At 49.4% G+C, this 12,372-nt stretch overlaps 1 protein-coding gene across 1 annotated transcript; it reads left to right on the forward strand.

Annotated features, from left to right (window-relative positions):
- Positions 1-679: 679 nt before the first annotated feature.
- On the forward strand, positions 680-12,151 carry SIX4 (SIX homeobox 4). Its single transcript, XM_076345645.1, has 3 exons — positions 680-1,547; positions 3,279-3,967; positions 6,242-12,151. Exons 1-3 carry the CDS (start codon positions 682-684, stop codon positions 7,036-7,038), a joined length of 2,352 nt encoding a protein of 783 aa, XP_076201760.1. The 5' UTR covers positions 680-681; the 3' UTR covers positions 7,039-12,151.
- The last annotated feature ends 221 nt before the right edge of the window (positions 12,152-12,372 follow it).

Raw genomic sequence — 12,372 nt, forward strand, 5'->3', positions numbered from 1 at the left:
GGCCCGAGAGCTCCGGTTGTAACGGTGGGGAGGGGGGGGGGCACTCCCGCCTAATGAATAATCAACAGAAGGCCGCTGCGGGGCGGTAGCTCCCTCGCGGGGCTCCCCGCTCCCGGCCCGGGAGAGGTACCGTACCTCACCCCGGGTAACTACACACCCTTGAGAGTTTTAATTCTTCCCTCCCCGCCCGGGGAAAGGCGCTTCGCGGCGGCGCAGGTGAGGGGAGCCGCCGCCGCCCGCGGGGGCGTCCCTGCGGCGGGGCGCCGCGCTCCAGGTGGGGGGGGGGGGGGGGGGAAGAGGAGAGGAACGGGGCCGCTTGATTGACGGTTGCCCTGGAGACGCGGGAGCCCCCGCCCCCCCGGCGCGGCGCAGCCAATGGGCGGGCGCGGCCGGGCCAGCAGGCCGCGGTGCCATATAGTATTGCAGCGGGGCTGGGAGTCACGTTGGGGGGAGCCGCGGAGAGGAGCCCGTTTACACTACTTTGCTATAGCAGCTATCTTTAATGGTTATTGCGTGGCCGGGAGGAAACCTGATCGGCTAGAGCCGGCCGAGAGCAGGAGCAGGAGGAGGAGGAGTGGACTTTCCAGAGAGATAGGAAGGGGGGAGAGGAGGAGAAGGGGACGGGGGGAAGGGGGGGAAAAAAAAAAAAAAGAAAAAAAAAAAAGGAAAACAAACCGAAACATGTCTTCTGCCTCCCCCACGGACGAGATCACGAGCGCGGTGGAGATCAAGCAGGAAAATGTGATGGAAATCCTCTCTGAAGCCAGCAAGGTGCCCCCCGACGGGGCCGCGGCGGGAGCCCTCAACCCCGCGCCGCCGCCCCCTCCCGCCGCTGCCCCGTTCCCCATGGAGCACGCAGGCTCCGCCGCCGCGGAGGAGGGAGCCGCGGACCAGGTACTGCTCCACACGGAACTCCTGGCCAGGAATCACCACGCTGCCTCCTCTCCCTCCTCCTCCTCTTCTTCTTCTTCTTCTTCCTCCTCCTCCTCGCAGACCCCCCTGGCTTTCTCCCCGGACCACGTCGCCTGCGTCTGCGAGGCGCTGCAGCAAGGTGGGAACCTGGACCGCCTGGCCAGGTTCCTGTGGTCTTTGCCCCCGAGCGATCTGCTACGTGGCAACGAGAGCCTGATGAAAGCCCGGGCGCTGGTGGCTTTCCACCAGGGCATCTACGCCGAGCTCTACAGCATCCTGGAGAGCCACAACTTCGACTCCTCCAACCACCCGCTCCTGCAGGAGCTCTGGTACAAGGCTCGCTACACCGAGGCGGAGCGAGCCCGGGGCAGACCCCTGGGGGCGGTGGACAAGTACAGGCTGCGGAGGAAATACCCTCTGCCCAGGACGATCTGGGACGGCGAGGAGACGGTCTACTGCTTCAAAGAGAAGTCCCGCAACGCGCTGAAGGAGCTCTACAAGCAGAACCGGTACCCCTCGCCGGCCGAGAAGCGCAACCTGGCCAAGATCACCGGGCTGTCCCTCACCCAGGTCAGCAACTGGTTCAAGAACCGCAGGCAGCGGGACCGCAACCCTTCGGAGACCCAGTCCAAAAGGTGAGGGCAAACTTTCCTCCCCGCCCCCTCTCCCGCCTGCCTGCCTTCTCTCCCGGCTCTTTCTTCCCTTGCAAACATGGCGCTTACCTTCGGTGCGCCTCGTCCTTCCCTCCTTCCCCCTCCCCGCTCCCTCGCTCCCAACACACACCCACCCGGCCCGGGCACGCAGGCATGCGAGCCGCGGGGAGGCAGCGCGGGGAAACTTCCCGGCCCCCGCCGCCCCCTTCCACCTCCCCGCGCTCCCCTCTCCCGCCGCGCCCGGCCCGCGCCGCCACCCCTTCCCCCCGGGCCGGGGGAGCTGCCGGGCGCCCCGCGGACGCCGGCGGCGCGGCGGGCTGCGGGGAAGGGACTGAGGGGAGAAGGGGGGGGGGTTGTTCGTTTCCCTCCCCCACCTTGTTTTTATTTAATTGTCGCGCCTGACAGAGTTAATCATTGACGGCGGCCGGAGGACGCGCGGGGGTGTGGGGTCCCGCCGCTCGCTCTGTTTTGAAACCTGACTCGGGAGCGGGCCGGGCTCGGGTTTCAGCGGGGGAGCGGGGCCGGCCGCGCCGGGCCTCAGCGGCGGCACCGCCGGGCTCGGCCCGCCGCAGGCCTCCGCCTCCAGCCCCGCGGCCGTTTGCTCCCCGCGGGGCGAGAGAGCCTCCCCCGCCCGGCCCTGCTCCGCCCGCGCCCGGCTCGGGGCTCTGCCTCGCCGCCCCCCGCCGTGTCTCTCTCCCCGCGGGCGGAGGGGCCGCGGCGGGGGCTCGGCGCCGCGAGGCGGGCAGGTGGAGGTGACCTCCCCGCTGCCGCCCCCCTCCTTTCTCCCGGGGCAGGGACGGGAAGGGAGGGGAGAGGCGAGGGGGGGAGAAAGAGCGGGGAGAGGGGGAGGAAGGGAAAAGGGAGGAAAGGAGGGAAAAAAGCGGCGGCCGGCGGAGGGCCCCAAGGCATTTGTCAACCAAGGGCGCGATTGTGCCGCCGCGGCCCCCTCTCCGCGGGACACATCAAAGGGCGAGCGGCCGAGGGGGGAGGGAGGGAGGGAGCGACCGAAAAATGCAGTCGAGGGCGGACCAGTCAGCAAAAACACCCGGCGCAGCTCCCGGCGGAGGGGCTCGGCCGGCCCGGGGCGGCGGCGGCCCGGGGCGGCCCCGCAGGGTGCGGCACAAAGGCTGCCCCCCCCCCCGCCAGCCCCCAGCCGCCGGGCGCAGTCTGAGGTGCCTCCGCCGGCACCTGGGGGCAGCGCGGGCCCGGCCCCCGGCGGGGCCTCCCCCCTTCCCCCGGGCCGGGGGTGGCGGGGGGCCTGGGGCCGGCCTTCGCGGGGGCGGCAGGCAGAGGCCGGGAGGGTCGGGCGGCGCTTCCCGGCCTGCTCTCACCTCCCGCAGCTGCCGCCCAGCGATTTGCCAAATGGCTGCGGCCGGTCTCACACGTGTGGGCGCCCTGGGCCGGCGGAGGGGGGCCCCAGGCAGCCCCCTTCAGTCGCCCGGGTCGGATGGCCAGGGAGACGGGATTTATTTACACGTCCATAAGCCAGTCTGTAAAGTTTCTCCTCAGCGAGCGGCTGGTTTGATGTGTCCTTTTCTAGGAAGCCTCCCCCTTGACTTGAAATTCGTTTAAAGTGCCTTGTAAAGGCAAAACACAGAAAAAAATATTCGGGAAAACTCTCACAAACTGTATGAAAGCAAGGAGTCTCCCTTGGTGCAGAGCTCGCTGGCATGCCGTGGTAATGCAATGTCATCTCTCCGTCTTTTCCCATAGCGAGTCAGACGGCAACCCTAGCACAGAAGATGAATCCAGTAAGGGGCAGGAGGATTTATCTCCCCATCCACTCTCCAGCTCATCCGACGGCGTTACTAGCCTCAGCCTTCCCGGCCACATGGAGCCCGTCTACATGCAGCAGCTCGGAAACACTAAAATAGCCTTGAGCTCATCTGGTGTCTTGTTGAATGGAAACCTCGTGCCTGCCAGTACCTCTCCCGTCTTTCTCAATGGTAGCTCCTTTCTTCAGGGACCCAACGGTGTCATTCTGAATGGACTCAGTGTGGGGGCTTCGCAGACGGTTACCTTAAATTCGCCCAAAACCACGTCGAGCGTTGTGAGCAACGGGGTGTCCATTACTGACATACTGTCATCTTCGTCAGAAGATGTTAAGGACTTCAAACTCCTTCAGGCTTCGGTCCCCAATGCCGCGACGGCCACCTTCAGCCCCAGCAACATACCGGTCTCATTCCCAGGATTGATACCGAGCTCAGAGGTGAAAAGGGAAAGCGTACAAACTGCTGCTTCCCAAGATGGAGGCTCCGTAGTTACTTTTACTGCTCCTGTCCAAATAAACCAGTATGGCATTGTCCAGATCCCCAATTCAGGAACAAATGGCCAGCTGCTGAACGGAAGCATCGGTTTTTCTTCTCTGCAGCTGCCTCCCGTTTCTGTGGCAGCTTCACAAGGTAAAAGTTTTGTCTGTTACAGTGAGAGGTACAAGGAAAAGTTGGGATCGGGCACGCTTCGCATTTTAGAAGCCATGGTACTTTTCCTCCGAGGTACCAGCATTTTATCTCAGCCGCAGCCACACGCAGTATATCAAATAATACCTTTTGCCTTCCTTTATAATGGGTTGTGCTCGTGGGCAGACTGTTACATGAGGCTGAGCTCCTCTGCTAAGAGCAGAGAAGGAGGTCTGGTATTTTACACCCCTTTCATCTCATGCTGTTCTCAGAAGTCTGTGAGACTAGTCTTCACAAATATCTGTAAATTTTACACGTTTCGGTAATTCAAAATATTCCCCATTTGCCATTGAATTCTTTTAATGAGAAGGTTCATAAAAATGAAAATTGCAGCAGCTGGAAATTGTTACCGTTGTTGTTCTTGTGGTGGTTGTTTTGTTTTTTTGGTTTTTTAACCAAAGCATTTCATAAAAATAAATTTTAAAGGACTATAGACACAACAAGACCAAGCAGTTATGCTCGTACGTTTTCTGTCCTATAATAAAGAAAGATTAAACTGCAGGGAAACAATAGAAATATGCAATAGCTCGTAGATACAAAACGTGAGGGTATTTGGATAAACTGCCCTCAGTCCAAGGGAAATATGTCATCGCAGGTTCACGTGCCAAGTGTGCAGGCTCCTCCCCAAGTTTGCTTTAGAGTTTGTCTTAACATACCGTAGACTGAAACTGCGGCCGGCCAGGAAGAATGCCAGGGAGCGCAAGCCTAGTTCTGGATCCTTGTTTTGAAGCAGGTCAGTTATAAAGCACAACTGAACAGCATTGTTACTCATTAGCCACTGTATCTTTGGTTATGAAAATGATTAAACTTGAATGAATCTCTCTAGTTTCAGGAGCCGTGAGTACTATAATGAAAATCAAACTGTGCTCATGTTAGCTTATTTGAATTAAACGTGTACAGGGAGTGAATTATTCTTGCTGTTAAATAATGGGGAGGAACACTGAAGCCGTACAAACACATTCTAAATGGATGCAAAATTAGAAGATCCTGTAAGTTCTTCTCTGAACATTTTCCCCATTGTTAAAAATACCAATTTCCACTGAAGAGTGATCTACCATATGTCTATTCTGGTACAGAGAAAAGTCAAGATCCGTATTTGCTGCTTTGATTTCTTCTTGTTTTTCTTAACACAAGAAGGATGGATAGCTGGCTGCCTATTCCAAGTGAAGTGTGCTGCAGGCTATTTTAAGTGAGCTTCAGTAAATGATATCTTATTGCCAGGTAACTTCAAGTTGCCTCGCTTTATTCTTCTAGTCTACACATGAGTAACTTCTTCCAAAAAATAGTCATTTAATGGAAATGAATAGGGAGCTAAAATATTCCTCAGGTGAGAAATGCATCTTCAGTGCTGTTCTAAAAAAAATTGAGGTGTCTCCAACTCTTAAAATTATAACTAAGTTGCTTTCGAGAAAGAGAGGCGTTTGAAGTGGGACCCAGTCCTGCGAGTCAGTATATCTTATTTTGGGAATGATTGTAATGACAACTTACATGGCATGTCCAGTACAACCAACTTCAGGTCATCTCTCACCACCGCTTCTTGCTCTGGCTAGCTACAACATCACGCGAGCGGTGCCATGGCTTTCAGCGAGGGTAGGCAGTTGCTAGGTGACTTTACGCAGTGTGGTGGATGTGGTAGGGTTAGGCTTTTAGAAATATGTGATAAAGCGAGGTGAAAGGCAAGATGTATGAATGCTTGATGGACTACCTAGTTAACGTGGTAGAAGTTACTGGTTTTTGATGTTTTCCCTGCAGGTTGACTCTGGTAGGTTCTGCCCAGCTGTAGTGGATTTCATGTGACGTGTCTCGAGTTTCCCACACACAAGCCGTAGTCTGTCACTGAACTATCTTTAATAGCTTTTCATGCTTCTATTCTTAGATAGAAGTTGAGTGGTGGCAACTAGTGAAGGCCAAAGCACGTTCATTTGAATCACATGGCCAGGGACTGTTTGCCCCTTAATGAGAGTCTAAAAGAAACCTAATATACCAGAACCTTTTTTTTTTTCCCTTTCTAGAAGCAGTTTCTATTAATGGCTTTTGTTTCTTCATACCAAATTTTCTCTCACCTGTTACAAACAACGCTGTTCTGTGTTGCATGAAATACTAGCATATGTGTGTACTGCAAACATAAAAAAGACCAAAACGTCTTAACAAAATGCCTGCACAACTCTCTGCCAACTATAATCCGTGTTTTTCTTTCTTTTGCTTCCCTTTCTCTAGGTAATGTTTCAGTAAATCCAACCACATCTGATGGAGGAACTTTTACGACTGAGTCTTCAACAGTGCAGCAAGGAAAGGTTTTCTTCAGCCCCCTCGCTCCGAGTGCAGTCGTTTATACGGTTCCCAATTCAGGCCAGGCAGTAGGCTCTGTCAAGCAGGAAGGACTGGAAAGAAGCCTTGTGTTTTCTCAGTTGATGCCAGTCAGTCAGAACACGCAACTAAATGTAAACATGTCTTCTGAAAATATACCCAGCGGAGGACTCCAGTCCCTGGCCTCCTCGTTAGTGAATGTAACGCCCTCACATAATTTTTCCCTCACACCACCAACTCTTTTGAATGCTGCAGAACTGAACTCTGGTATCTCGGAGAGCCAGTCCATGTCATCGCCCGTGACCAGTACCTCTACCGTGATATCTATCAGCAACACTAACTATGCAACCCTTCAGAACTGTTCCCTCATTACCAGTCAAGATCTGTTGTCCATTTCTACAGCACAGCCCGCACTTGGAGAAATAGTTTCTACAGGCGGAGACCGTGTCAGCCACCCCTCTGCACAAGTACATCAAGATTTCGTCAGGGAGCACAGGTTAGTTCTGCAAGCCGTACCTGACGTCAAGGAGAATTTCTTACCTAATTCTGAGAGTAAGTCAACTGGCAATTTAATGATGCTGGATTCGAAATCCAAGTATGTTATGAGTAACATGGTTGACACGGTTTGTGAAGAACTGGAAACGGACAAAAAAGAACTTGCCAAACTGCAGACAGTTCAGATGGATGAAGATATGCAAGACTTGTAATGTTTTTTTTTTCTTGCTTTCTGTTTTAATAGATAAGTCTCCTGTTGAGGCCCTAACAAGCACCAAGTGGTCTTTTTTTTTGTTTGGTGTTTTTTTTTTTTCTTTTAAAGAAAATAGAAGAACATTTAAATGGTCCGAATCAATGTACAGAGGAATCTCCAGCAATGGAATTAGATTGCCACACTTGGTTTGCATGCAGTATTCTCTTTTAAGCAGATTAAAGGAGAAAGGAAATGCCAGGGCAAGTACCGAGCAAATGGGTACAGGTTTGGCTAAGAGATACTACCTTGATAATTTAACTAGACTCTCCATAGTGCAACATACTCTCAACAGTAAGTATACACTCCTAACTTTAGATAGAAAACAAAAATCTCGCTCCGAAAAGGTAGAAACAATGCAGTCATTTTTGCTGTTTACTTCTAGTCCATGGGCATTGAGAAATTTTTAAGGAACTCTAGACGATACCTCACCGGCTACTTTTATGTTGTTTGAGGTTAAGAAACGAAACAAAATCATAAATAATATTGTTACTGGTGTGTTTGCTTTTTTCCCAGCAGACTTGCGTTCAAACCAAAAATCTCACATCAAACATTTACAGGTTTCTAAATGCTACAACTAGCATTTTGTCAGTGCACCAGAAAAAGCATCATTCGAAACTCTGATTATGCAACTCAGAAGCTTTCTCTCCAGTATGAATGTAAATATTGTTTCAGTTCTTATAAAGGAGACTTTTTTTAAATTAGTACAATGGATTTTATTTATGGTTTATGTTCCCTTTCACTTTAGACACAATGCATTGAAAAGGAAAACGTTTTCTGGCTGTTTAATTTATTTTTATTGTTTGAGCAGGAAGTAAACGTAGTTATTTCTGACAAGGTTTTACTTTTTTGTAGTTTTTCAAGCAATAGACTGTAAAAGTAAAATGTTAATCACACTGAAACTAGAAAATGAACTCCCAGTCTCACAAACCCAGGAGGTCCCTGTCTTTACCCCCTCTGTCTTTGTGTTCAGGGGTTTTTTCTTTGTTTTGTTAGTAATTTGCGAATTAGTTGAACCTTTTTGTGTATTTTTTACAGAATTCCACGTGCCTTCTTCCTAGTGGCCTTATCTTTGTTACTAAAGCACATTGGCAGGAGGAATAAAAACACTGATTTGCAAATATCCGTCCTCAGGGCCAAATCCTGATGCCTTACTTCTGCAAGTAGACCCGCTGACTTCGGTGCCCCCTACTTGCACGAGTAAGAAGAGTTCTAAGTCTTTTGGTCATCGTGGGTGACATTTACTAGCAGTGCAGAGAGCCAAAGATAGGTCCTTCCGCACCCCGTCAGCAGGGCAGGAGGAGTCCAGAGAGGGACCATGGGCAGAGCTGTCATGCCGAGGGAAAGGTCTTGGCTCCAGCCTCGGGCAGATGAGCAGGAAAGGTTGGATGGGCAGGCCAGGGAAGGGAGCCCCATGTTTACACAGACCCATTGGCCAAATAGCCCGTGTGGGAGGGCTTCAGCTGCTGTTCAAGCAAGCAGGCCCCCATCCAGGAGTGCACTTAAACGTGTATTTATATTTCCTTCCAGAATAAGCAGCACGGGGGCTGATGGTGGGAACTGCAGCTGCCCGAAGGGCTCGTGGGAGCAGCCGTGGTCTCTGCCTGGCTGGGGATGGGTCTCCTCTCCCTTCGCCCCTTTGTGGTGCGTCGGGGACAGCAGAAGCAGGCAGGCTCTGGGCAGGTGGAACAGATCTTACCTTTCCTCCAGAGGAGTTTTTGTAGCATGGAAAAGCACATCCTTAAGCTTTAAAATAATAAGAAGAATGCAGATGTATAAGAATGACATGCTGTTAATCTTTGTGGTTTTGTTTTGTTATTTTTTTATTCTAATGTGAATATATACAGTAACTACAGCATGTATTCATCCTCATCAGGGGCCTGGTCTGAAGCCTTTGGAAGGCAATGGGAAGTGTTTTCATAAGCTTCTGTGGGCTCCGAATCAGGCTCAGGACAAAACAAGATCACTTGTAAAGGACAAAAAAATGGGAAGGAAAGAGAATAGAGGTAGCACATCCCAGTCTGTTTCTGTCTTGGTTGTTAACTGGTTCTGTGGAAAGCCTTTGAGGAATGAAGGTTTTTTTCTGTGCGCCGTGAGCATGGCATAGGCATCTTCGCTATTGTTTTGCACTATATTGAATACAGTGTGTTTTGCAAGGTATTCTGTGGAACCTCAAAGCTGAGCTCTGTCGGTAAGCACCGGAGTCCACGCTGCGAGCCAGAGTCTCGAGGGCTGCAGGGAAAAAGTGCAGGGAAAGGGAAGAGCAACTGTGCAAGGCGTGCACTTTGCAGCTGTACCGAGTCACTGATGCTCTGCAAACAGAAGCAGCCCATAAGCAGTTGGCTGTCCCCGTGTGCTACCAAGCAAAAAGGGTGTTTAAGGCAAGTGCTTTAAAGTGGAGATTATCACAAGCAAAGCATGGAGCTATATGTTCCCCAGCACAACTTCCCTTGACATTCAGGGGATCTCCGCCTGAGCAGGGAATCGGATAGTCCAGAGTTCTCCTCTCTGCTCTGCTTGTTTATCTGTTTGCTGGGCTCCAGCATGAGCAATCTGCTTCCCACCTCTTGTTCGCCCATAAAACCAAGACGATGATGACAATAACAGTAGCTGTATCTGCTTTGCATGAATTTGTTCAACCGTTTGGAAAATTAGGAGGACCCTGTATCATTGTCATGTTAATGGAGAATGTGTGCGTGGCTCTGAAGGAGTTGTTTGGGGCTTAACGTTTCATCTGTGAAGCTCAGACTATATTTGGAGGCAAGCTAGAGACTATTTCAGAGCACTCTCTCAGTTGTTGATGCGATCAGGTCTCATAACTGAAAAGACTGTGGTGTTACGCCAGTATCTGTTACTTTTTTTTTTAAATTTTTCCTCCTTTGCATTTGTTGTGTTACTGAGGCTCTGAATGCCATGGCTTTGCAGCACAGTTGACGTGAAAACTGTGTGTGCTGTTACAGTGGCGCGTATCTTGGAGTGTCTGGTACATCTAATAGGAAACTTCCCACTCTTCAGTGGGAGTGGAGGATGTACATAAAAGCAGTGGTTTGGGACAAAGTAAGATTAATCTATTCTAGTCTTCCAGATATCAAGTAACTTATTTTATTACTATGTTTTACTCTTTCTTTCTCCCATTGAAAATAAGTGTCATTCCCTCCAGATAACGTAGTTATAACCTCATGTTTTCTGCAGGTACATATGCACAATATAAAGACTCATTGCACGGTACAGTGTTTTTAAAATAGATATTTAAATAGTAGTTTTACTCCTACTGTAAAATAAGGGTCAGTTTTTATGATGTGGCCCTCAAGCAAGCAGGCTAACTGCTCTAAATAGACAGTACACAAAGCCCTGAAAAGTGTCTGGGGCCCGATCTTCAGCTGCTGTAAATAAGGCATTGCTCCACTGATTCCCAAACTGAGGATTTTACACGGTGTTTAGGGGATATGGATGCTCATGTCCCACGCGCGTGAATGCCAGTGAGTGTCCAAGCCCCACGGACAGTCCTTATTATCACGTTCTGTTGTTTAAATGGAAGGTATGTCTATCTGGCATACGTGTTCCTTCTCCTCCCTCCCTCTCTGTTACGGATGAGAATAAAGGATCATTTCAACTTCACATATGTTTGTAACTTGTAAGTCCACTGGAAATCTTACAGGAAACATTGCCAAATTCTACTACTTTTCTGGTCCCAGACTCAGCTTTGAAAAATACACTTAAAGTTTAAGCAAATTCCTACAAAGCATGGTGTTAAAAAACCCTTTGTTCTTACTACTTTTAATTAAAGCTGCCTCTGTTTTGCCCAGAGTCATGCAGAGAACCAGAAATACGTTAAATTGAATGCTCTGTCTGGACTATTTGCAGCTTTATTCCTGTGGTCTTACCTAAAAGAACATTTCAGCCACATAAATCACGGACATCTATCGGCCAGGTCCTCGGCTGGGCTGAACTAGCACAGTTCTATTGACTTTAATGTCCTTTCACACCAGCCGAGAATATGGTCCATTCATTTCACTGGAGTTGGGTCAGGGACGGACTTGGCCCGGTATACGGTGGCAGTATGAACCAGTGCACAAGGCTGACACTCAGACAGTTATAACCGAACGGTCACAGTCTACCGAAGCATATACCTCTTTCCATTTACTGCTTTACCCTGCCTGTGGATTCAGGAAGACGCGTTCAGAAAGCTACTTTTCCAGAAGTAAGGCTGGAACCATCCTTATTGTTACTACTATCAATCTGAGATTAATGACAATAATGGACAGATTCTGACTTCAAATCCTGCAAAATCACCTCAATAAATGTTGCAGTTAAATTAAGCAGGGCAGAATTTGGCCCTGTGTGCACAGGAGCTTTTCCCATATGTAGATTTCCAGTGCCTGCGCACTTTTCTTAGTAAGGGCAGATGAACAACCAAGAGAGTTGCATCCCTTCAGTTTCGTATGAAATACATGTGCGGGACTCCCGGGGGCATGAATTGCCTAGTGCTTGTGGTCGAGAACCATCTCAAATCATAAAAAGAATAGTAATTTTATAACTCTGGAAACAAAAGTAATGACATTTTACAAGCAACGAGACCTGAAGTCTTCCTGTATCTCCTAGCAGTTATTATCTTGAAGGATATTTTATACCTTACTTGTATGTTTCATATAATTTAAAACTAGCTTCTTACATTTCTGAACTCAAGGAGGGGGTGAATCTTCTGACTTTCAGGATTCACGTTCAGAGGATGTTTGTTCTTTTGCTGCATGTACTGTTTGTCCAGAACTAACCAGTTATTTCTGCGATATGGGTTTATTGTGCCTTACAACAAATATGAAACTTAAGCGGAATGTACGCATTACAGGAGGGAATAATCAGAAGTCTTTACTGCACTGTTAGATGATGCCGCCCCAGAGTGTATCATCAAACATATCTGTGCTTAATTACCCAACCAAAGAGATCTAAAGTATGTATGTTTGTTGTACTGTAATAGGGGTTTGTGCCTGGACAATTAAGTGTTTTATTTGTATTCTGAGATGATGTGAACTTATTTTTCTAAACACTATACTGAATAAACTTTATATTTATACACATCTTGTGTAAATATTTCTATTTGGATATAATGTGAAGGCTTTGAATTTTGTGTTAGAAAAGCAATCTGAAGTAGAAACTCATCTTTTAATGACTCATCGTGAAGGTGATGGCAACTGTGAATGCCTGTGCTCACCAGGGAGTTGATCTAAAGCCTACTTAAGCTAGCATGAGACTTTCTGTTGACTTGAGTGGGTTTTGTCAGACCCTAACTTTGCTTCTA

Source organism: Aptenodytes patagonicus, chromosome 7 (assembly GCF_965638725.1).
Source record: "Aptenodytes patagonicus chromosome 7, bAptPat1.pri.cur, whole genome shotgun sequence".
Classification (NCBI taxonomy): domain Eukaryota; kingdom Metazoa; phylum Chordata; class Aves; order Sphenisciformes; family Spheniscidae; genus Aptenodytes; species Aptenodytes patagonicus.

Bases quoted from the DNA above. Each gene is read 5' to 3' on its own strand.
- SIX4 (XM_076345645.1), top strand. From the start codon at position 682: ATGTCTTCTGCCTCCCCCACGGACGAGATCACGAGCGCGGTGGAGATC. The intron at 1,548-3,278 runs GTGAGGGCAAAC...CTTTTCCCATAG, and splicing joins TCGGAGACCCAGTCCAAAAG to CGAGTCAGACGGCAACCCTA. The intron at 3,968-6,241 runs GTAAAAGTTTTG...CCCTTTCTCTAG, and splicing joins TTCTGTGGCAGCTTCACAAG to GTAATGTTTCAGTAAATCCA.